The sequence below is a fragment of the Lonchura striata genome, chromosome 12, assembly GCF_050655825.1.
Source record: "Lonchura striata isolate lonStrDom1 chromosome 12, ASM5065582v1, whole genome shotgun sequence".
Taxonomy (NCBI): domain Eukaryota; kingdom Metazoa; phylum Chordata; class Aves; order Passeriformes; family Estrildidae; genus Lonchura; species Lonchura striata.
Genome location: NC_140714.1, coordinates 3,486,125 through 3,507,249, shown reverse-complemented (window position 1 = coordinate 3,507,249; position 21,125 = coordinate 3,486,125). Strand labels below are relative to the sequence as shown.

General features: G+C 42.3%; 1 protein-coding gene across 2 annotated transcripts in view; it reads right to left on the bottom strand.

Annotated features, from left to right (window-relative positions):
* Positions 1–987: 987 nt before the first annotated feature.
* The window catches only part of PDZRN3 (PDZ domain containing ring finger 3), a 134,075-nt gene continuing 113,937 nt past the window's right edge, over positions 988–21,125 (bottom strand). For both annotated transcript variants that reach the window (XM_021538961.4, XM_021538962.4), the window contains 7 exons: positions 17,353–17,594; positions 14,643–14,730; positions 7,369–7,467; positions 6,728–6,790; positions 5,500–5,601; positions 4,321–4,437; positions 988–3,411 (listed from right to left, as the gene is read on the bottom strand). In XM_021538961.4, the coding sequence (XP_021394636.3) occupies positions 1,870–3,411; positions 4,321–4,437; positions 5,500–5,601; positions 6,728–6,790; positions 7,369–7,467; positions 14,643–14,730; positions 17,353–17,594 (2,253 nt within the window). In that variant the 3' untranslated portion in view covers positions 988–1,869. The remainder of the gene's footprint in view (positions 3,412–4,320; positions 4,438–5,499; positions 5,602–6,727; positions 6,791–7,368; positions 7,468–14,642; positions 14,731–17,352; positions 17,595–21,125) is intronic.

Genomic DNA, 21,125 nt, shown 5'->3' with positions numbered 1-21,125 from the left:
GCATGTCAGGTGAAACCCCAGCTCCAACAAAGTCAACAGATAAACCTTCCACAGACTGCAGCAGGACCAGCTCTTTATCCCCAAAGAAAATACAGTTTGATGATAAATTTGCAGAAGCTTATTGACAAAAGTGCCAGATTACACAGGCTGAAGGAGCATTTCCAGGTATATAGAAGTTGTCTGTGGAGTGTGGCAGACACATGGCATGGAATTCAGTGCTAGTCCACAGAGGAAGCAGAAAAAAACCTGGACAAAGCTGTTGTTTGCTTCTCCATGGCAGACAAAATAGGCACAAGAAGCTGCTAATCTCTCCCCTTCCAGTTTTTGCACTAAGATTGCAATTTTTGCTCATTTGAGTTATGACAGAAAAGTCCAGAAGAAAAACTTGGAAGGTTTGGGAGCAAGTTTTCAAGGAAAAAAGGAGAGGGGATGGAGAATCTGTGAACTATTCATGAGTCTACATCACTTAATCCAGCAGATTATTCCAATTTATATATGAATTCTTAATCAGAAATGAAAAACACAGGAAAGAATGTCATACCTTGTTGACACCTCTGTTATTTTTTTCACCATCTCCTTTAATTTGTATGTTGATTTGCTTTAGTTTTTATATGCTGTAATTTATATATTTTCTGGTTTTAATGCAAATCCTCACTGAAGGCTGTAGGTGGGGTTTATACACCACTAAGAGACCACAAATCAAAGCAAAGCAGTGGAGAAGTTCTATTTCTTTCTTACAAGTCACCTTAAATAGCTTGTGAGCTGAAGATAAACATTGCTTGATTTTACTCTTGATATTCCTTGTGCTTCTCCCTTGTCTCTTCCCTCAAGAAAACCTCAATCCAAGTTCTCCCCAAAGTAGGATGCCAATTATTCCCTCATGTTTGGCTCCAGTGGCTGTCCAGGCATTTTTGCAGCACAGGAGCTACACTCCATAAAATTATATCCTAGGTGGTGAAACCAGAAGGGAATAAAAAGAATTTAAAGTAGTTTGAAATATAAAACAATAATTTATTTTACTTCATTTTACTTGTTAACGTTTGTAGCTAATGATGATTTCATGAAACTGCTTTTATAATTCAATACATTCAAATCTATAAAGCAAACAGTTACTACCATGGGCTTTTCAAATTCCACAAACTGTCTTATATAAACAAATTAGCTGTACATGCACGTTTCTTCAATAGGTTGCAACATTTGCAAACATGCTTTAAAATCCTTTAAAGCTGCATAATAGTGTACTTTGCCTCAGGCTTTTCAGATGAAACCTCTATACTTCTTTCAGAAACCTTAAAGAGAAAAATGTTTAAATGTTGAGCATAACTCTAAAAACTGCTGTTTGATAAATGTTAAATATTACAAGAGAATGATTCTGAGTTTAAACCTTGAGCTAAGTATTGATAAACAGCACTCTGTGTAGAAGTGAAAAACAGCAAAATAATATCACAAAAAATGGTTTCACAAACAAAAATACATATGTGCAGTTGCTCTTGTGGGTTTCTTGCATTTTTTTTTTTAGGTAAAGAAAAGCACGGGTACCTTTTAATATGAATATAGTTTAAGCAAATTACCTGTGTAAGTATGGTTAATACATTTCTGATATTTAAACACTTTGTGTAAAAGGTAACAAGTAAAAAAGTACAATCAGTACTCCAAAAAGCACTGCTAATATTGCCTTTGAAGGAGATGGGCAAGCTTCCTCTCCACTGCAGAATGGAGATCCTGGCACCCACGGTTGTAGAGTTCAGTATTTGAACTATAAACTCAGTGACTGTATCTTATATACAAAAATCTTGCCACATTGAACGAGGCATGGATTCCTACCCCACTGGTAGTGTTTTATGTACATAATTTAGCACTGGGGATTGATTATACAGTAGTCACTGACAGGAAGGAATTGTATACCCGCGTGCCGTCCGGTGACTTCGTTCCGTGGGTTAGCAGTTCTTGGATTGTCATCCAATTGTCAAATATTTTTTTATTTCTCTTCTTCATCATTTTTTTGTGGCTCAGTTCAATGATGTTCATCTCCTTCTTCTCCTCTGCACCTTGCTGTTCCTTTAAGCACTCTAACCTGCTCTGCATCATGAACTCCCGCCGCCTCCTCTGCTCCTTGGCTTTCACCAAGTGCTGCTTCCTCTCCTCCTTGCTCCAGTACCGGCCCATCTTCATCTCGCTGATGGCATCATCATCCGTGGTCATCCCGCTGCGCTCCTCCTTGATCTTGATGGCCCGTTCCCTCAGCAGCCTGTCCCTCACCGGCCTCTTGGTGATGTAGCGCGTCCCGTCGCTCCTGACCTTGACCTTCCACTCCATCCTGGGCTCGCTCTGGCCCGAGGCCAAGTCCTTGCACATACTCACCAGGCTCATCTGGCTCTGAGCGTATTCCACGGCGGATTTCTGCTGGATCAGCTGCATGTAGCTCTGGTAGTGCTGGGCGTGGGCAGGGATGTGAGCGTGTTTGTAGGGGGAGTGGTGGTAGGGGGACACGAGGGGCTTCTGACCGTGAGTGGGGCTTTTGCTGCCGTCGCCGCCTTTCCTCTCCTTGCTCTCCAGCTGCTTGCCAGGCTCAGGCTCTTTAGCAGAGGCGTGGCACTTACCAGGGCTGGATTCATGGCTCTCTGAGCCGGCACACAAACTCTTTTGGGAGACGTTATAGGCCGCTGCCCCCTCGTTCCCTTGGCAGCCCACGCCTTCCGCCGTTCTGCGCAGGGAATTGTCGGGGGAGATCTCCAGCGTCAGCGGCGTGCTCCGGCAGCTCTCGCCCGTGTTGTAGGCGCTCGAGCTGTCCTTGTCCGACTTCTCGGGCAGCTCGGTGATGTCCGACAGCTCGTGCCTGCGGACGTCGATGCTGGTGTTGTAGTTTCGGAAGCCGCTGTTGTGCAGCATCCAGGGCTCCCGGTACTGCTCCTTCAGCTGCTGCATTTTGTGCGCTCTCACGATGTTCAGGCACTCCAGCTCGATGTTGCGCAGCTCCTCGTTGAGCATCTCCAGCTCTCTGTCGACGCTCTCTTGGTCGCTTTTGCTCATCTCCAGGCTGCTGTTGTGGTAGTACAGACTGTAGGGGCTGGCAGACTTCACCTGGCACTTCAGCTCCAGCAGCTCCCGGAACCGCTCGCACTCATCCACGGGGATGCCGAGGAAGTCGACGTCGGTGCAGTCAGCTGAGATGAAGGACTCGTTGCTGAACTGCATGTCCCCGCTTCCCAGGGTGTCGTGGCTGTAGGTCAGCTTCTTCTGGCTCCCCAAGGTGTTGGAGGAGGTGGTGTGATCGTCCCCGTTGTTCTCCTGCTCGGAGCTCTCGTCGTTGCGGGTGCTGTCGTCCGTGCGCCCCACGCCACTGTCCTTCTCGTGCTGGTTGGACAAAATCGTGGCTGTGTCTGTGGTGCCTCCGTCCTCCTCGTGCTTCTTCTAACAGAAACAGCAGGACACAAAGAAAAATTATTGCAAGCACATGAAACATTTCAAGGTGTTTATTTTTTAAATAGTTCTCCTAATCTGTCACTTTTTACACTTTCTGTGTATTATATGGAAAGAGTATTATTAAGAACTCAGAGAAAAGGTGACCAAGCCCTCAGCCTGCTGTGGATGTCCTTTGCAGAAGAACCTGAGGTCTGAGTTTCACCTATGCAGCAGCAGTGGTAAAGTCACATTTTCAAAATATTTCTACTCTCACTTAGGTGCAGAAAAATATCCAGTTGTCCTGAAGTGCCTAAGTGAGAGCATGACTCCTCACAGCATGGGGATGGCACAGAGTTCTAGAAAACTTTAGGAAAAAAAAAGCTAGGCAAAAATTGAGAAACTGCTTTAATCATAGCAGAATGATGGAGAAGATAAGCCTGTATCTGTGACCCTGCATAATATTTGTAATGTAAAAACCTTTCCTTTGCCTTTTTCCCCTTGTATAGATCTTACTTCAGTCATTTGCCTGAGTTGTCCATTTGGGTTTCCAGGGCTTGGGAGGCTGTTTCTAGTCTGTGCATGCACATCAAATAGGAGATTCTGTAAATCAGCTCTCTGCTGTTCTACCCACCACACACCCAGGACTCCTCTCAGTGACCACAGTGATAAGAGATTTCCAAGAACTGTGATCATGTTGCTGTAAGGGGCAAAGCACAAAAGGTGCTATTTTAAAACATCTTGCTCCCTGAGTTGAAGCTGTGGACAGCCATGTAATATCTTGATTTTACAGAAAGTCCTTTTTCTTTTTTGCCTTGATCTCAGTGTCACTTGAGACACAAAGTGTATTCAGCCAAGCCCAATATTGAATATTGAGTGCAGTGGGAAGTTTGACAGCCCTGCACACCAGAAGGGCAGTACCTGCTGAAGCATGCTGGCAGTAAATTGCATTGCCTGGTGGTGCTGTTCCTCTAACATGTCCATGTGCAAGTCATCCAGAAAATCATTTCTGTCATCATCCATCCATCCCTCATCCAGCTGTGTGAAAAGGGAGGGAAAAAACAAACCAATCGTTGTCAAAAGAATGAAGACTGACATAAATTACTGCTTTTCTTTGTAGACAGTGGTTGGGAAATCTCAGGAGATTCCTTGCTGTGACAGTGCTGCTGTGTCTTGGGAAGGAGCCTGTCCTTGTGCTAAGTGTGGGTATTGACTGGCCTACCTCCTCCCACAGCTGCCTCCATCTCCAAGAGCAGGGTTTTATCTTCAACAGCCCTCTACATATGAAAAAAATCAGTCTTTTGATCCGTGGAAATACATGTAAGAGCTGAGGCAGTTTTGGGCTGTGCACAACTTGATTAAGACATATAAAAACACTCCAGAGCCCAAAGCTCTTGTGAGGCAGCATCAAACACCAGAAGGAAAATCTGGCTGGGGTCTGTCGGACGTTTTTACTCCCATTCCCAATTATCCCCACGGGAAAGATGAGAAATATCCAGGCTAAGAGGACAGTGATGATCCTGACCCTGTGTCTCCAGGTGCACTGCAAGGGCTGCTCTCCCAGCACCAGGAGCAGAGACAGATCAAACAATGGTGCTCCTGGCTGTTTGTTCAACACCTTTATTGTGCTAATCCCTGCTCTACAAAGGGATCTGCTTCAACCTTTTATTACAGCTCAGGGGACTTCTTGACAGTATTCAAGTACTTTAAGAGACTGTGTATGAAGGGCTAAATAATAGGTGTTTTAATGAATGAATAATCAATAGCTATAGGAATTAGAGTTCAGCATGTTCTTCAAAACTGTGGCTCAAAACCATTCATAATACCTTGCACTGGTGTTTGTAATAGCACTGCAGTACATATAAATCACCAGATGTCTTAGAAATTGAATTTTAATATAAAATATATATGTAAGTACCCTGACTGCTGAATTCCATTATTTTATGCCATATATATGCATGTGCAGTCAAAGTGTAAAATATGGTTTTAGGCAGATGTGGTAGATTTAGACAGGTTAAACAGTTTGAAAGAACTGCTTTCTACAAAACAGCAACTGTTTTAATTAAGACTCAAGTGAGGGTTTTTTTGTTGCTACCATACCTGAATTTCTGGCCTTGCCACAAGCAAGGAGATATTCTTGCTCTCCTCACTGGAGAGAAGTGCCACAGCTTCCTCTCGGTTCTGCACCTCGATGCCATTGATCTTGAAAGAAAAAAAGAGCACCATGAAGGGTTTTCATGGGCACCCCTGGGTGCTGCTGTGCCCAGCCCCATGGACGTGCTTGGCTGGCTCCACACACACATCCCCAGCCTTGTGCAGAGCAGTGCTGGGCCAGTGGGGTGGTTTGGAGGTGTGATGCTGCTCCACCTCCAGCACGGCAGGTGCAGAGCCTTGTTAGGAGGGCAGGAGATGGAGCTCTGGGGTTTAGGACACTGGAATTTTGGGGTTTAGGACACTGGAATCTTGGGGTTTAGGATACTGGAGTTCTGGAGTTTAGGACACTGGAATTTTGGGGTTTAGGACACTGGAGTTCTGGGGTTTAGGACACTGGAGTTCTGGAGTTTAGGAGACTGGAGTTCTGGGGTTTAGGACACTGGAATTTTAGGGTTTAGGATACTGGAATTTTGGGGTTTAGGATACTGGAGTTCTGGGGTTTAGGACACTGGAATTTTAGGGTTTAGGACACTGGAATTTTGGGGTTTAGGATACTGGAGTTCTGGGGTTTAGGACACTGGAGTTCTGGAGTTTAGGAGACTGGAGTTCTGGGGTTTAGGACACTGGAGTTCTGGAGTTTAGGAGACTGGAGTTCTGGGGTTTAGGACACTGGAATTTTAGGGTTTAGGATACTGGAATTTTGGGGTTTAGGATACTGGAGTTCTGGGGTTTAGGACACTGGAGTTCTGGAGTTTAGGAGACTGGAGTTCTGGGGTTTAGGACACTGGAATTTTAGGGTTTAGGATACTGGAATTTTGGGGTTTAGGATACTGGAGTTCTGGGGTTTAAGACACTGGAGTTCTGGAGTTTAGGAGACTGGAGTTCTGGGGTTTAGGACACTGGAATTTTAGGGTTTAGGATACTGGAATTTTGGGGTTTAGGATACTGGAGTTCTGGGGTTTAGGACACTGGAATTTTAGGGTTTAGGACACTGGAATTTTGGGGTTTAGGACACTGGAATTCTGGGGTTTAGGACACTGGAGTTCTGGGGTTTAGGACACCGAATTCTGGGGTTTAGGAGACTGGAGTTCTGGGGTTTAGGATATTGGAATTCTGGGGTTTAGGACACAGGAATTCTGGGGTTTAGGACACCTGGAGCATCTCCCACACGTACCTGGATAATGCGATCCCCTTCTCGCAGCCGCCCGTCCTTCGCTGCGATGCTGTTGGGATCAATCTGCAAAATAAGATTTAATAAAATTTTAAACTCTGCAGGTTTGGGAGCTCAGTATTCACTTCCCCTATTTCCTGGGTGGTGCATTTCAATGGAAGGTTTTAGATTTAATTATGAGTTTCTTTCCCCAAATTGGTGCAATTAATTTGAAATGGCTCTGCGTGGTGAAAAAACGTTGCTGTATAAAATGCTACTTTTTTTCATGGAAATGCTACTTTTTTCCATGCAAAGGGACAAGGAGAGAGAAACAGGCCCCAAGTGTTTGCAAATAAAAGTATGTGGGTTTTTTTTGTAATTTATATTGTTTCAGGAATAATCAAGAATAAAAATTAAATGGGGAATATATGAAAATACTATGAAGGCATCATCTGAAATAGAACATTGTTAATACAATGAAATTTGACTTCAGTGGGAGCAGGACTGCACTCAGTTTGGAGAAAAGGAAAATAATTAGATTTCTTCCAATTACTGCATTTTGGCTGTTTATTCAGCATGGTACAAACAGAGGATAAATATCTTAACTGCTCAACAATGCAGCTGAAAATACAAATGGTATCTTAGGGAAGGCAGCTCAGTCTTACCTCACTCACATAAATACCCATGTCATCTTCATCATCCGTTCTGTAACAGACAGTGAGGCCAAGCTTGTCCTGGCTGTTCACTCTGTGTAAATCCACTTCCTGAGGTTTAAAAAAAAAAAAAAGAAGGAAAATAATTGTCAGTTAGACATTGGTGACTGATGGAAACAATTTTTCAAATGCAATGAAAATATTTTGCTTAAGTGATATAGTGGATGTCTTTTGATTTCACTTGTAGACGAGGTTAACTTACTGAGCAAAACGTGATTATATGCAGACAATCAATACCTGGGACATTTTTGACCCTTCAATCAATAGGAAGTCATTTTGAAAATAGACCTTTTATTGATCTTAAGGAAGAAAAATTACCTATATTTCATGTAGTGCTAAGACTTCAAAGGCGAAAATACTTATAAAGTATGATTTCAATATTTGTCATAGCCGATACATATTTCCTAATAAGCAGGATAATTCTCTGGCTTTTCAGAAAAAACTAATACTCTATTACTTTAAATTGTATCATTTTCATGAAGTCATGTAATAAATTTCTCAAAAGTGTGACTGAAGATCAATATATTGTCAGCAAAGCATTTGCTATTGGTAATAGAAACATAATAAGCATTTCAGTATCTTGCAAGCATTTGGTTTCAGCAGGTCATGGTGGTCTCATTAATCTCAGAGACATTTAACCCATCTTAAAAATGTATGTTCTTCCTCTACACTTTTTTTTTTTTTTCCACGAGGAATTCCTGAGGGTTATTTTCTTTTTTTTTTTTTTTTTTTCTTCTGTGTTTGTTGCTGCTGTGTGACACTGGTTGGTGGGAAGGGTTGTAAAATCCATGGAGAAACCCCCAGGCTGGGGGATGTTCCTGGCTGGTGAGCATCCCTGTGGCACTTTTCAGTCCTGCCTTTTTGCTTGGCAGGGATATCCCGGGGGTTTAAGGTGTTGAACCCACTGACTGTGACTGCAGGGCTGCTCCTGAGGATGCTGCCCTGGGGAGGAAGAGGATGCTGCCCTGGGGAGGAAGGGTTTTGCAGCACACACAGAGGTGTGAAAGTACCTGGAGTTTGTTTTTACCTCCTCAGGTGTGAGCGAGGTCCTGCTCCTCCTCAGGCCAGAAAGATCTGGGCTCTGCTGAAAGGGACAAGTGGGAGCAGCCAAAATATCCAGAAGATCCAGAATGTCCAGAATGTCCAGATCCCTGTCCCAGCCCCAGGGCAGACCCTGCACCCTCTGTTTGTGCTTGGACCTGCCATTCCAGAGGAGAAGTCCTGACAACACAGCTCCTTCTTTCTGACATCTCTCTTGCTGTGCCATTTGGAAGGGGCAAGACAATAAAACAAGCTGATATGAATAATTTATCGGTGTGTCTAGCTGACAGCTGCCAAGATCAGCAATCTCGTGTTATTTACTTGTCAACATGTGTAATTTCTTTTTTTTTCCCCCCTAAAGAAGCGTAGCTGTAAATGTCAGTGACATTTCAGCTGGTATTTAAGTGGTTTCAATCAATAGTATCCATGGTGAACTGCTGTGCTTTTTTTTCCCCCCTCTTTTGTTACTTAAAGGTTTGAACACAATACTTTAATAGTGGGGTTTTCTTCACATTTCTAAAGCTTCGGGGCTTTCTAGAGAGGAGATGAGATTCTTCAGAAGAAAGATGAGACAAAGTGGATTCTGTTCTGGTCTCAGCTGATCCTCCAGAATGTCACTGCAGTCAATGGGTTTATCCTGCATTTACCCTTGGAGTGAACTGGGGGTGAGGTGGGAATTTGTGGATTGAGCCTAATTCAGGCCCAGAACAATTCCCATATTCCCTGCATACTTTAACAAAAAAGTTTCATCATCTTCAGGAATGCTTTTATATTGATTTGAAAACATGGCAAGAAATTTGTGCTGTGGCTCATTCTACTGCTTGCCATACTGACAGTGAAAAAATATATTTATAATGTTAAAAAAAACCCACAAAACCAAACAGAAATATATGGTGACTTTGGCTATTGCTTAAATAGACCCTGAATAACTACAAACTCTTGGAGTGGAAAGAAAAGAGGGAGCAAGATGTTATTTTCATTCTTACTTGCCACATGTTTTTACTAACAATAGGTATTTTTCCAACAGTGTACAACTATAAAGGCTATAATAATTACAAATAAAGAATGGGTTTATATTTAAATTGTACCATCTGAGATGTGACCTGTGATATACTGGAAGGTAAAAAATCATCTGGTAAATTAAATTATATCTATTTTGAAAGGTAAAGAGCTATCTGTTGTTTAAAAACATACAGAAATAAAGCAGCAAGAAAAGCTAGGGCAGAAAAAAAATTATAGAGCAGGTGTTTAAAACCTGAATTTTTATGAGTAATTACTTGACAGACTTACTCTTGAGTACAATCCCTCTAGTCCTTGGTAGGAAGAGAGAGAGTGGATTTGATGCTACCCAAATATTATAATTTTATGAACTTAAACACAGCAACAGCTGCTTTCTGTAGGTCTTTACGTCAATGAAGTTTTAATATAATCATAAAGGTTTGAAATATTTGAGAGATAAAAGTGTGCAATTCCAGTTGGAGTTGAAGAATCAACACCAGAGTCTTCAAAGCAAAGGTTATTTTCCATATTCAGAGGCAAGTCTGTGTAATGCAGAAATACATGAAAGGGGAAAATGGAAAACTGGCACCTGCAAGTACAGGTATTATGGCAGCTTGAGTAATTGTACCAGGAATTAATTAAACAGAGGAAAATTAATATGGGCCTGCAGGAGTTTAAAAGTGCAAGTCCCTGTGTTTGGAGTGCCACAAAACTTAAAGTTTTGTCTCGGGGGCTGCACCCTGGGCAGTGGAAGGGACACACTGAGGTTATTGCACACCTGCTCTGCAGCCACAGAAAGCAGCTGGCAGGCAGAGTGGGGGAATGCTGGGGTGGGTTAATATGATAAATGTGAAAATCCTGTCTATGACGATTTTTACACTCACAGATAATTCAAATCTGCTTCTTCAGATCAGGTAAAAGTGACATTTTGAGAGATGTTCAAAGGAGGATTTGGATGCTCTTTCAAAATAGTCTGTGCAAGAGAAGTGTCTGAAAGATTATTGGCTCCTCATCAAATGCAGAGCCAGGGAGGGCTCACAGAGCTGGCTGCTGAAATCCATCTGGCATTTACAGCAAGACAAGAAGAAATGAACGTGCCCTGTGACATTATACCTGCAACCACTCATCATAATGAATTAGGAGCAAGTGATAATAGTAAATTAACCTCTATAAGCTCAGAAGATCCTTCATTTGCAGAGGATTATTGAATTATTGTACTTCTGATTTAGAATTATGGCCTGCCTGCAAATTTATAAAACTCAGAGTCCTTCCTCTAACAAGACAGAAATGAGCAGTAGAGATGTGAAATGACAGCAGTGGGTAAGAATAGTTCAGCCACTCAGAAAGCCTCACCCACAGCTTGCATGGTAAGGCTCTGTCCTTCTCCCTCTCTCTGTAAGATGTGCTGGGTTTTTTTTCTGTGCTGACCTCTGCCATACCTAACCAGCAGTGTCCTCTTTTTTGTGCTTCCTTTTGCTACGTTTCACACAGAAAACAGAGCCAGGGAAATAAATATAAAGAACTATACTGCATAAGGCCCTTTCTACTTTTTATCAATTGACCCTGTTGCAGCAGGAGGGAAAATCTTCCTCATGCTTTCTTGAACCTAAGAAAGTAACCTTTGTGTTTGTATTTTCATATCAAAGTGGTTTTCAACACAGGTGAATGGAAAATAATCCCACCCTTTCCCTTTTCAAAGGAGAAAAGCTATAAGCCAGATTTTCTTTCCAAAATTCTCTGCTCTAGAGAGGTAGAACTCTACCTGGAGGCTTCTGTGGCAGCCCAGCTCTGTGATGGGAACTCTCTGTCAGACCACAGAGGCTGGACCAGCTTTAATCACCAGTGGTGCTGGGGAAGGCTGAGGAGAATTGTTTCTCACCCTGATGAAAAGAGGTTTGGGATGGCTCAGTGAGATAACTTGGAGGATGCCAGGCTCTCTGCCAAGCAGACGGGCAGAGCTCCATCACTCAGACCTTTCTCACACGGCACGAGGTGGTGAGGCCAGGCTGAAAACCTCCAGAGAGCTGAGGCAGGACAACCTTTCAGTGCTGCCTTGTGAGCCAGATGAAATGTTTTACCACTTTTGCGTTTGTTCCAAACACAGAACATACAAATATTTGTGTTAGAAAGTACAGCTGTGAAGCTTTTCCAAACCTTTCCATATTCAATCGCTGCCTGAAGCAGGCCAGCTCGGGCTGCAGCTCTTTGTATTCCCAGACACAGCCCTGCCTTGAGAAGCTCCTGATCTGTACAACTCCCTGCAGAGCTGGAGTTTTCATAGAGAAGAAATATATTCACATAAAAGATGCTTTGAAACGCTTTGTAAACCAGGATGGAATAAAAATTGCAGAGTGCCTGTGATGGAGCCTTCCAATTCACATGCTCAGAGTCGCCTCTCGCCTCCCTTGCAAACAAATTATTGGAGAAGTGAAAAAAGTGAAAAGTTTCAACCAAAGTAGCAAAGTACAGCAAAGGGGAGAGCTTGAAACTCTGGTACTCTGCTTTTACTCATGGTTTCCTAAAAGCAGTGGAGTATTAATTTCAGATCTTGAAGCTTTTTTTTTTTTTGTGCTGTGTTCATCTTTTGCTGATCAGCTGTTGTGGTTTCATGCTGGGAACACTGGGAGCTGTGCACTGGGTGGGCAAAAAGCTCTTTGAACGAATTTGGTGTCCTCCTTCAGTCTTCTGACAAGAATGCTTCATTTCTGTCCAAGACTGAGTGAGAGTATCAGAGGGAAATGTCTCAGCAGTAGCAAACATTGAATGTAATATTCATCTCCAAGCTTCATTGACTTTCAGCTAACCATTCTGCTGATTTCAGTTCTTTCCTTGGAAAGAAAGACCTACATACAAGTTGCATATTGGGAAGGGTGAAGACAGAAAGTCAAATGGGAGGGAACAGGCCCCTTTTTGATGTAGAATGTTCTCCTTTGTAATGTGAGAAAGTTCCACTGAGAGAGCCCTGGCTTGGGCTGTGTCTGACAGCTGGACAGACTTGTTTGAATAAACATATTAATGCATAACACTGCTGGGGAATCCTGGAGTGACATTATTCTTCCTTTATGAGCCTGAAATGACTTCTAGCTGGGCCTCCGTGAAGAATGAATGTACTTTTAATTTATAATAAAATAGGAGTTCACGATCTAGTTCCTCTTTACTTGTGGCATGGAAACTTCAAAAGAAAAGAAATGGTATTTATTTATTTTTGTAGCAGAGAATATATGGCAGCTACCTCTGAGTCATCAATTTTAAGACAAATGTTGAGATAAAACCGAGAATGCAATTTTGGCACCTCAGCAATAGTGCCAGCATAAATTCCTTGCTATGGATATTTACATTGGATGTTTGTTGTGAACTTGGCTATTTCACCTTTTTTGTCTTGTTTGCTTGTTACAAATCACTAACCAGTCAGTTATAGACCATAAAAGTTTAGATGAGGAGCTTCTGATTTAAATTCAAAGCACATTTTATAGACATAGAAACCCAGAAGGCTGACTTGATGGCTTTCTTACTTTCAACATTCCTGCTGCAGTCAATGAAACAGTGCCTTTGTGGTCTTTTAAAACATATCTATCAAAAGGCAAACAAAAAAGCAACCAGCCAGTTGAGTCCCTGTTAGCACTTTGACCTTACCATTGATCACAGTCTTTACAATTTGAACAGGAATCTTTAGTGGGTTTTAAGAAATACTATTAGGCTACAGAGACTTTCCTAATGTTCATCTGCCTGTGTTACTGAGCTGATCACCTTTTGCCATCAAGTACTATATCAATGTCAAAATTATTAATGTTGTGGTTTAAGGCATATTAAGGTTTGGCTACTGGAGTGCGTGTGTTTAAACTGTTTTCAGCTCAACTGGTTGACCTTCTAATGGAAGCAATAGAATTTATCCACAATATTAGATTTCCTAAAAAGTAGATTTTGGAAAGATACTGATAAAAAACACTGACTTGTTCTACATCTTCCTTTGAGACTGAAATCTATATTTTATTTGTTTTTATTTAAGAGAGAGGAAAAATAAAAAAAAGGCCCTTGTTTGAAAAGTAAGGCCTTGAAGTCTGCTAAGTAGCATTTGTTTTACTGGCACTTTGATTTTATCCTGCCTTTGATTTACGTTTGTATACAGAGATGAATTGCTACCAGATCCGCAGAATTTGAGAACAGCTTGCAAACTTTTTATGGGGTTTTAGTCCTTGATCCTGCAAACACTTTTATAGAAGGAAACAACCTGGTGCTCATGGAAGGACTGAACTCTGCTCCCACTGAAGCTGCTGATAAATCTGCACTGATTTCAGCAGAGCTTCAGGCAGGTCAGCACAGCTTGCTGTGACAAAGTGGTGTTAGCAGGACCAGGATCTAAGAAATCAGAAGTGCAAGCCAGCTAAAGGTACAAAATATTCTCTTAGTCTTGGATGGATCAACTGGGTCAGACATTGCTGGCTCTATTTAGAACTATTGGGATACTTTGCTACTATTTATTACAAATAATTAAAAACATTTCACCGGGTCAGTACTGTTTAAGTGTCTTGCAGAGCCTCACAATTTCTGTGCTGTACCTTGAATGGTTGGGAGCAGCCTATTCAAATTAGGAATGAGAAAACTGAAGATGAACTTCTGATGGGATATACAAGCACTAAAACCAAAAGTGATTTTTTAAAAATTTGGCAGGGAAAAGGGCTTACATACTTTCATGACTGGTTCAACTTTTATTATCTGTAATTTCATATATATACATATGTCACTTAAGTAATGAAAAAGGGAGGAATAGCTTAGTATAGTGGCAAATCTATCCTGGCCTTGTCTTGTAAACTTAACATACGTCAAAATTATATGATCAAGAACATCTGTTTCTCAGCCAGGAAATATTTAAGGGAAACTCACACATTTTTACTGTGGTTATGTGGAGCAGGTCCTGCCACTCAGCAGAGCTCTTCAGATTTTCAGAAAGCTTAAATCAGTACGCTTACACAGTATTTAATTAAAGGAATCAATGACTTCATTATTTATGTTAATTTGTTAGCTGATGATCATCAGTGCCTGGCTCACAGTTCAACGGAGTGATAAAGGTATCAGCAACTAGTGAACAATGTTATCACAAAGATCTGCTTTGAAAAGTCTTTCCACTTTATGCAATTCAAAGACCTGGAGGTGCATATGGAAATGAAATAGTCACTCCGATTAAGTACCTCTAATTCCAGCTCATCCCGGTCCATTTCTTGATGAATTCCTCCCATGTAGTCATTTGGGTCATAGTATTCATGCACGGATGGATGGCTGGAAAAAAAAAAAAGTATTTTTTAGGACAACACTCTGGACTTCAGTGGAACTTGTTAATGCATTCCAAGCTTGTAGAGGAGATGATGGAGTGACCCCCACACTGAGGAGCTGCATGTGGTTAATTCTATAAGCTACACCACTTACCCCAGTAAGTGTTTGAAATGAAAATTCCATGTATTGTAGGAGGACAGCCTGCTGCTTTTTACTGCTTGAGCTCTCCCACACTTCCACTGCCTTTACTTTGGAAGTTGTAAGCAGTGTGATGCTCTTGTGATCACTGTTTTCTGTGCTGGATTGTTTTATCTGCAGTGAAAGTAAACTCCCTTTAATTCTCTGTTAACTAGATAGTGGCTGAGGCTATTTATGTAACAGCATCTGCTAATTGGCCAGGATAGTCAAGTTGTTAGAAGCAGGCAAGATTAATCTGAATGGAACTGGGAGAAGTGAGAGGAAACACGAGGGAAAAATGATTTCACGGGCTGGGTGACAGCACAGCCAGAGAGCTGAGTGTGGCCCTGGCATGAGAAAAGCTGTGAGGAGGAGGAGGGGACCTGGTGATGCAGCAGCTGGGGTTAATAACTAAGGAACAATACGGAGCTGCTAGGGCTAAGGTGGAATGATGCAGGTGCATTGCAACCTAAATTACAGAATGATAAAATTGTGGGACAATTTGGGGTGGAAGGCACCTTAAGGAAAATCTTATTCCACCCCTGCCATGGGCAGGGACACCTTCCACTAGACCAGGTGGCTCCAACCTGTCTTGGACACTTTCAGGGATGGGGCAGCCATAACTTCTCTGGGCAACCTGTGCCATGGCCTCACCGCCCTCACAGGGAAGAATTTTTTCCTAAATGATTCATCAGGAACGAATCTTTGCTATTTTCTAAGTGCAGTTGGGAAGTCAGAGGTTCTAAAAGCCCCTAGTGCAGATGAGGTTGGGAGGTGCAGTGTTGAAGTCCTAGGAATAATCATGTCCTCTCCACAGACTCCACAGGCTTGCAGTTTGTTCACTGCAAGCTCAGAGCTCCAGCCTTTTGTCAAGTATTTCCACTAAATGGTGCTGCTGTGCTTGAATTTTGAGTGGGCTGGGAATAGGTGGCTGGAACCACCCTTTGAGTACCAGCAGAGAGTCACGAGAGGAGTGCCATGGAGTGGTCCTGGCTCGGTGTGTGAAGGTTGCTGTGCTCTGGAAGTTGCTCAGGATCAGTTCCTGTCTGCAGCCAAAGCCCATTTCCCAGCAGGGCAGGCAGGGATGTCCGAGAGGTGCCCTGGCAGGTTGGGTGCACACCAGTCCTGCTCTCACCACGTGTAGCATCGCCCCAAAACCACGAATGGCTGTGGCTTGACCAGATCAGTCCCTCACACACAGCACGGTCAGAATCCTTCCCATTCCCTGTCCCTGTGGAGGGACATTCCCATTCCCTGTGCCAGGATGACAGGCAATCTGCAGGGGCTCCCTGGGGAGCTGTTTTCCTCTCCAACAGCATGTGAGGGCGGGGGGTGTGTGCGCCAGGAGATAATTGTCATTTGTATTTGTAAGTACAAAAGCATCAAATTACCATTAACAATAATTAAAATTTGATTCTAAAACATCCACGACAACACTGGTAAGTAATTTTAGTCCCAGAAAATAACTTATTCGAGTAACAGCGCTGCAGGGTTATAATAAAGTAATTAATACACTGGAACAGAATGTAGCAGCTCTTAGCATTACACAATTTATAGCAGCTATAAAAAATAAAGTTAAAACATAAGCAACCCAAAGAGGCAGTGAGAGGAATTACCAAATGCAATAACTTTATCCATCAAATGCCAGCAAAAAAAATGAGCTTTATGAGGCCATGTTGTGACTCAGTGGCATTACTCATGTGAGTAATGTCTCACTAATGTGTAGGAAAAATGAAAATCCTGTGAGTTATGGTGCAGTGGTGGATGGATTCTGGCTACTTCTGGGAGTAGATGTTTACATGTTTCTGGGAGTACATGTTTATATGTTTCTGGGAGTAGATATTTAGATGTTTATGGGAGTACATGTTTATGGCTCAGTGGTGGATGAATCCTGGCTACTTTTTGGGAGTACATATTTATATGTTTCTGGGCTAATTTTTGGAAGTACACGTTTACATGTTTCTGGGAGTACACGTTTATGGCTCAGTGGTGGATGAATCCTGGCTACTTTTTGGGAGGACACATTTAAATGTTTCTGGGAGTACATATTTACATGTTCCTGGGAGTACATGTTTCTGGGAGTACATGTTTCTGGGCTACTTTTTGGGAGTACACATTTACATGTTTCTGGGAGTACACGTTTACGGCTCAGTGGTGGATGAATCCTGGCTACTTTTTGGGAGTACATATTTATATGTTTCTGGGAGCACACGTTTAGATGTTTCTGGGAGCACATGTTTATGGCTCAGTGCTGGACGAATCCTGGCTACTTTTTGGGAGGACACGTTTAGATGTTTCTGGGAGCACACATTTACAGCTTAGTGCTGGATGAATCCTGGCTACTTTTTGGGAGGACACGTTTACCAGCGAGCGAGCTGAGGTTGTGAACTCCTTCTAACACAGCACGTGAGGGAACACCAGGATTTCTGAGGCTCAAGAAGCATCACTTACTCTTCGGGCAGCAGGAAGGGGTCCAGGCCGGGGACGGGCGGGCTGGGCGAGCCCATCTTGCTGAGGGCCATGATGTGCTCGAAGGTGACGTCGGTCTGGGTGGCCGCGTCCACCAGCTGCGGCTCGTGGGCCTTGGCGCGCGGGGCCCTCCGCAGCACCTGCACCACGATGGGCTCCTTGGCGGTTTTGAACGCCTCCACCGCCTGCTCGTGGGTGGCTTTGGATAAATCCTTCCCATTGACCTGCAGGAAGAAAGCAGCAAAGCTCTCAGGGACCCAGGCTCAGCTCCCAGCCATGGAGATGCCTCAAGTTTTGGCGTTCGTATTTTCATACTCTACACTGCAATGGTGTATTACTCCAAACTCCAGGTAAAGTGCCAGCAGCTCTGCTCACAGCTCAGGCACACAGAACAATCCTTTTCCAGCCTAGAACCAGCTCATCACACAGAACAATCCTTTTCCAGCCCAGAACCAGCTCATCACACAGAACAATCCTTTTCCAGCCCAGAACCAGCTCATCACACAGAACAATCCTTTTCCAGCCCCAGAACCAGCTCATCACACAGAACAATCCTTTTCCAGCCCAGAACCAGCTCAGGCACACAGAACAATCCTTTTCCAGCCCCAAAACCAAGGACACTGCTGCAACTTCAGCCCAGAAAGTGCAAACAGGGAATGGAGGAAAGCAACCTTGGAGGGTGGGACTGCATCACCTAGAGCTGGAATTGGACAATGAACTCCAATATGGAAATGGACCAAAACTTATAAAAGTATAAAATCTCATGACACACTGTCCATCTTGGGCAGAACCATGGCCAGGCTCTTGTAGTGCCCAAGGTGTATCCTTTGAAGGCCTTTTAATAAATCCTTACTTTATTGTTTTAGCTCTGTCCAGCCTCTCTTCTAGGTCAGCCTCTTCAGGCATCACCAAGGTGTGAGCAGCCAGTGCCAGGAACCATCCCCACAACCTTGTGCATCTCTCACTTTCCGTTTTTACTACAGTAACTTTACAAATCCTCTGCTCTGCCTTTTATTTTGATAGATTTTACTGGGCTTGTTCTTTGAGGTGAAGCAGAAACCAGCACCCCATTTGTTTCTTGCAGATTAGAAATCCCTCAGCCCTTGTTCAAACACAACAAGTTATTGATTCTCCTGGCGTTTTTCTAGTTTTGGTTTGCTTTTTGGACTTTTTGCCTTTTTGCTGAACAAAACCAAAACTACAAAACTATGTGTTTGTGTCTGATAAACAATTCTTTAGATGAAACATGATGGTAGTACTCAGTCACAGCAATAAAAAACTCCATTTTTAGAGTAGTGGATATAAATAACAGGAGACATGCCAGGCCATGGAACTGGGGGGCTGAGCAGAGAATTCACACACTGCACTACATACAACTATAATCCACATTTAGTCACATTAAAGTGGGGCACCTGAACAAGAACATTACTCAGCACAATAACTGAATTTAGCCCATATTTAACATATTGCCCAGGGCAAAAAGCTGGCTGATATAAAGAGGGTTAACATGAGTGCAGAATAGATTGAAAAGGTTAAATTCCTGCTGAATTACCTTGTGCAACTAACACTTTTCCCCTGCTGTCATCTTGAGTTTGCCTTAGAGAGGTGATGACACCAGGATTTTTGTGAAGCCAGCTGAGAGGGGAAGGTGTTAGCATGACATTTACATCACACAAACACTTGCACTGCACATTGCTCCCAGTAATGCACAGCATGTAAAGTTTGGCCTGGTCAAATTAAATATCATTAACTCGCCCAATTGAGCAGATTACTTTAAAACAGTTTGTACAGCTGTAAAATTAGGTTCAGCGTAATGTTTTCTCTGGAAAAAGGAAATGCTGATTATGCTTTGAGTTTTATTATTTGCTGCAAATTAAATGTTGCACACTTTACTGTGTGCATCCTAATTTTTTTTTTTTTTTGTATAACAAAACCCAACAAGCAATCAGAACAAAAGAATATAAATTGCAGTGTATAATGTTTTTCAGAAATGTGCTCAGAATAACTCTTGAGCAGGAAACTATTTATGAAGATCCTTTCTCCATCTTCATAGTAAAACCGGTTAAAATCCTGCAAAGGACAGATTTCCAGTTCATTCTCAAATGCTGTAATAACCTGGATTACAAACAGTTGAGTACAGACCTGCATTTTAATTTTGGTTCCTTAGGACACTTTTATTTCTGTAAATCCACGGACTGGCATCCTCTTTGTGCTCTCCTATGCAATTGTTACACAGAAAATCATAACTTCAAGGACAGGTTGATGTCATGCAGGGAACAGGCTGTAGTAGCTGCACTGTGTCATAAATTCTTACTACAGGAATTGTTTCCAAGTAGTTTCCTGACTGTGCTGTCTGCAAGCTGATAATGCCATGAAAAAGAAAAGTGCTGCACAGCCAGGAAGAAGGACATGGGACCAGATTTTAGAACTGGGGTGATGAGCCAGCTACATTTTAATCTAAACCCTCTCCTGCTGCAGAGGGACCTTGTGTAGAAAAGGTTTGTGACTTTCTGGAATTTAGCTTCCAGTTGGTAAATTGATTACTCTACAAGCAGAACTATATTTGATGTGTATATGATTTTAAAGGATGGGTTTGATAGGATGGCAATGATTACAGTGAAATGGAAGCATAAGTCACTGCACAGCTGTTGTTATGGGTTTCTTAGCCCACTCCAAAGAAATGGTTGGGGGTTTTGTCTTTAAGAATTAATATTTCTATGAGCTGTGGCAGCACCCACATCATGTTAGGCAAACAATCCTCTGGACAGTAGCTGTCCACATGACGAATGGTTTCGGGGTCATTCTGTGGATTCCTTGCAAGAGATGATTCCTAAACTCCAGCTGAGTGGAATCCTTTCAGCTCTGCAGGCTCCTGTTCTGACCAGCATCCTTGGCCACTGTGGTGATGCTGATCTATGAGACGTGGTCAGAACTGCCCTAACAAATGATGAAAGAACACACAGTGACACAAAAAATGCACTTAAAAGTGCTTTACAGCAGGGAATTACATTTCTGAATCTGGTTCCTAAAAACCTGCAGCAAGTGTCATAATATGTGGTAAATACTGAGCAGTGAATAGTTTGCAATTACTTTTTGTTTAAGCATTTTTTAAGCATTTCTTGTCTCAGCACACCAATAATATCATTTTCCATTACAGGGAAATAAGGAAGGCAGTGCTAAATATTTGGATAATAACAAGCAGTAATTCCCCAGTCTGCTTGTACATGACAGAGATAAATTGCTTTTTAGTCTAGAAAAAGTAGCAGGTATTGGAATTTTATTTTTAGCAGCACAGAAATGATGCAGAAGAGAAATACACTGGGTTGATCTCAATGGCCTGATTTCTGGTGTCTGTGTTGAGTCAGTACTTGTGACTAATCCTGATTCTAGCAAATAGGTGATACTAATGTGCTTAGTTTCTATCTGGAAAATTTGTTACAATTGACAAATAATCTTTCCCAGTGATTAAAAGCCAATAAATACATAATAAAAGAAATAAATTAATAAATCTGTACCGATTTGCTTTGCTAAAAAGAAAGGGGTTTTATATTCTAGACTTTATTCCTAATGCTGCTGAATTGTGCTCAGCAATTTCTTTCCTTATAAACAGTTACATCTGAAATAACACAGAAAAAAAAGAAATCCATGCACATGAACACTTCAGAAGACTGCCAAAAACGACAAACATGCCTAATTTCTGAGGAACATGCCATGTGACAGAGACAATGGGATCTTTCATGGCACAAAGGATGGAT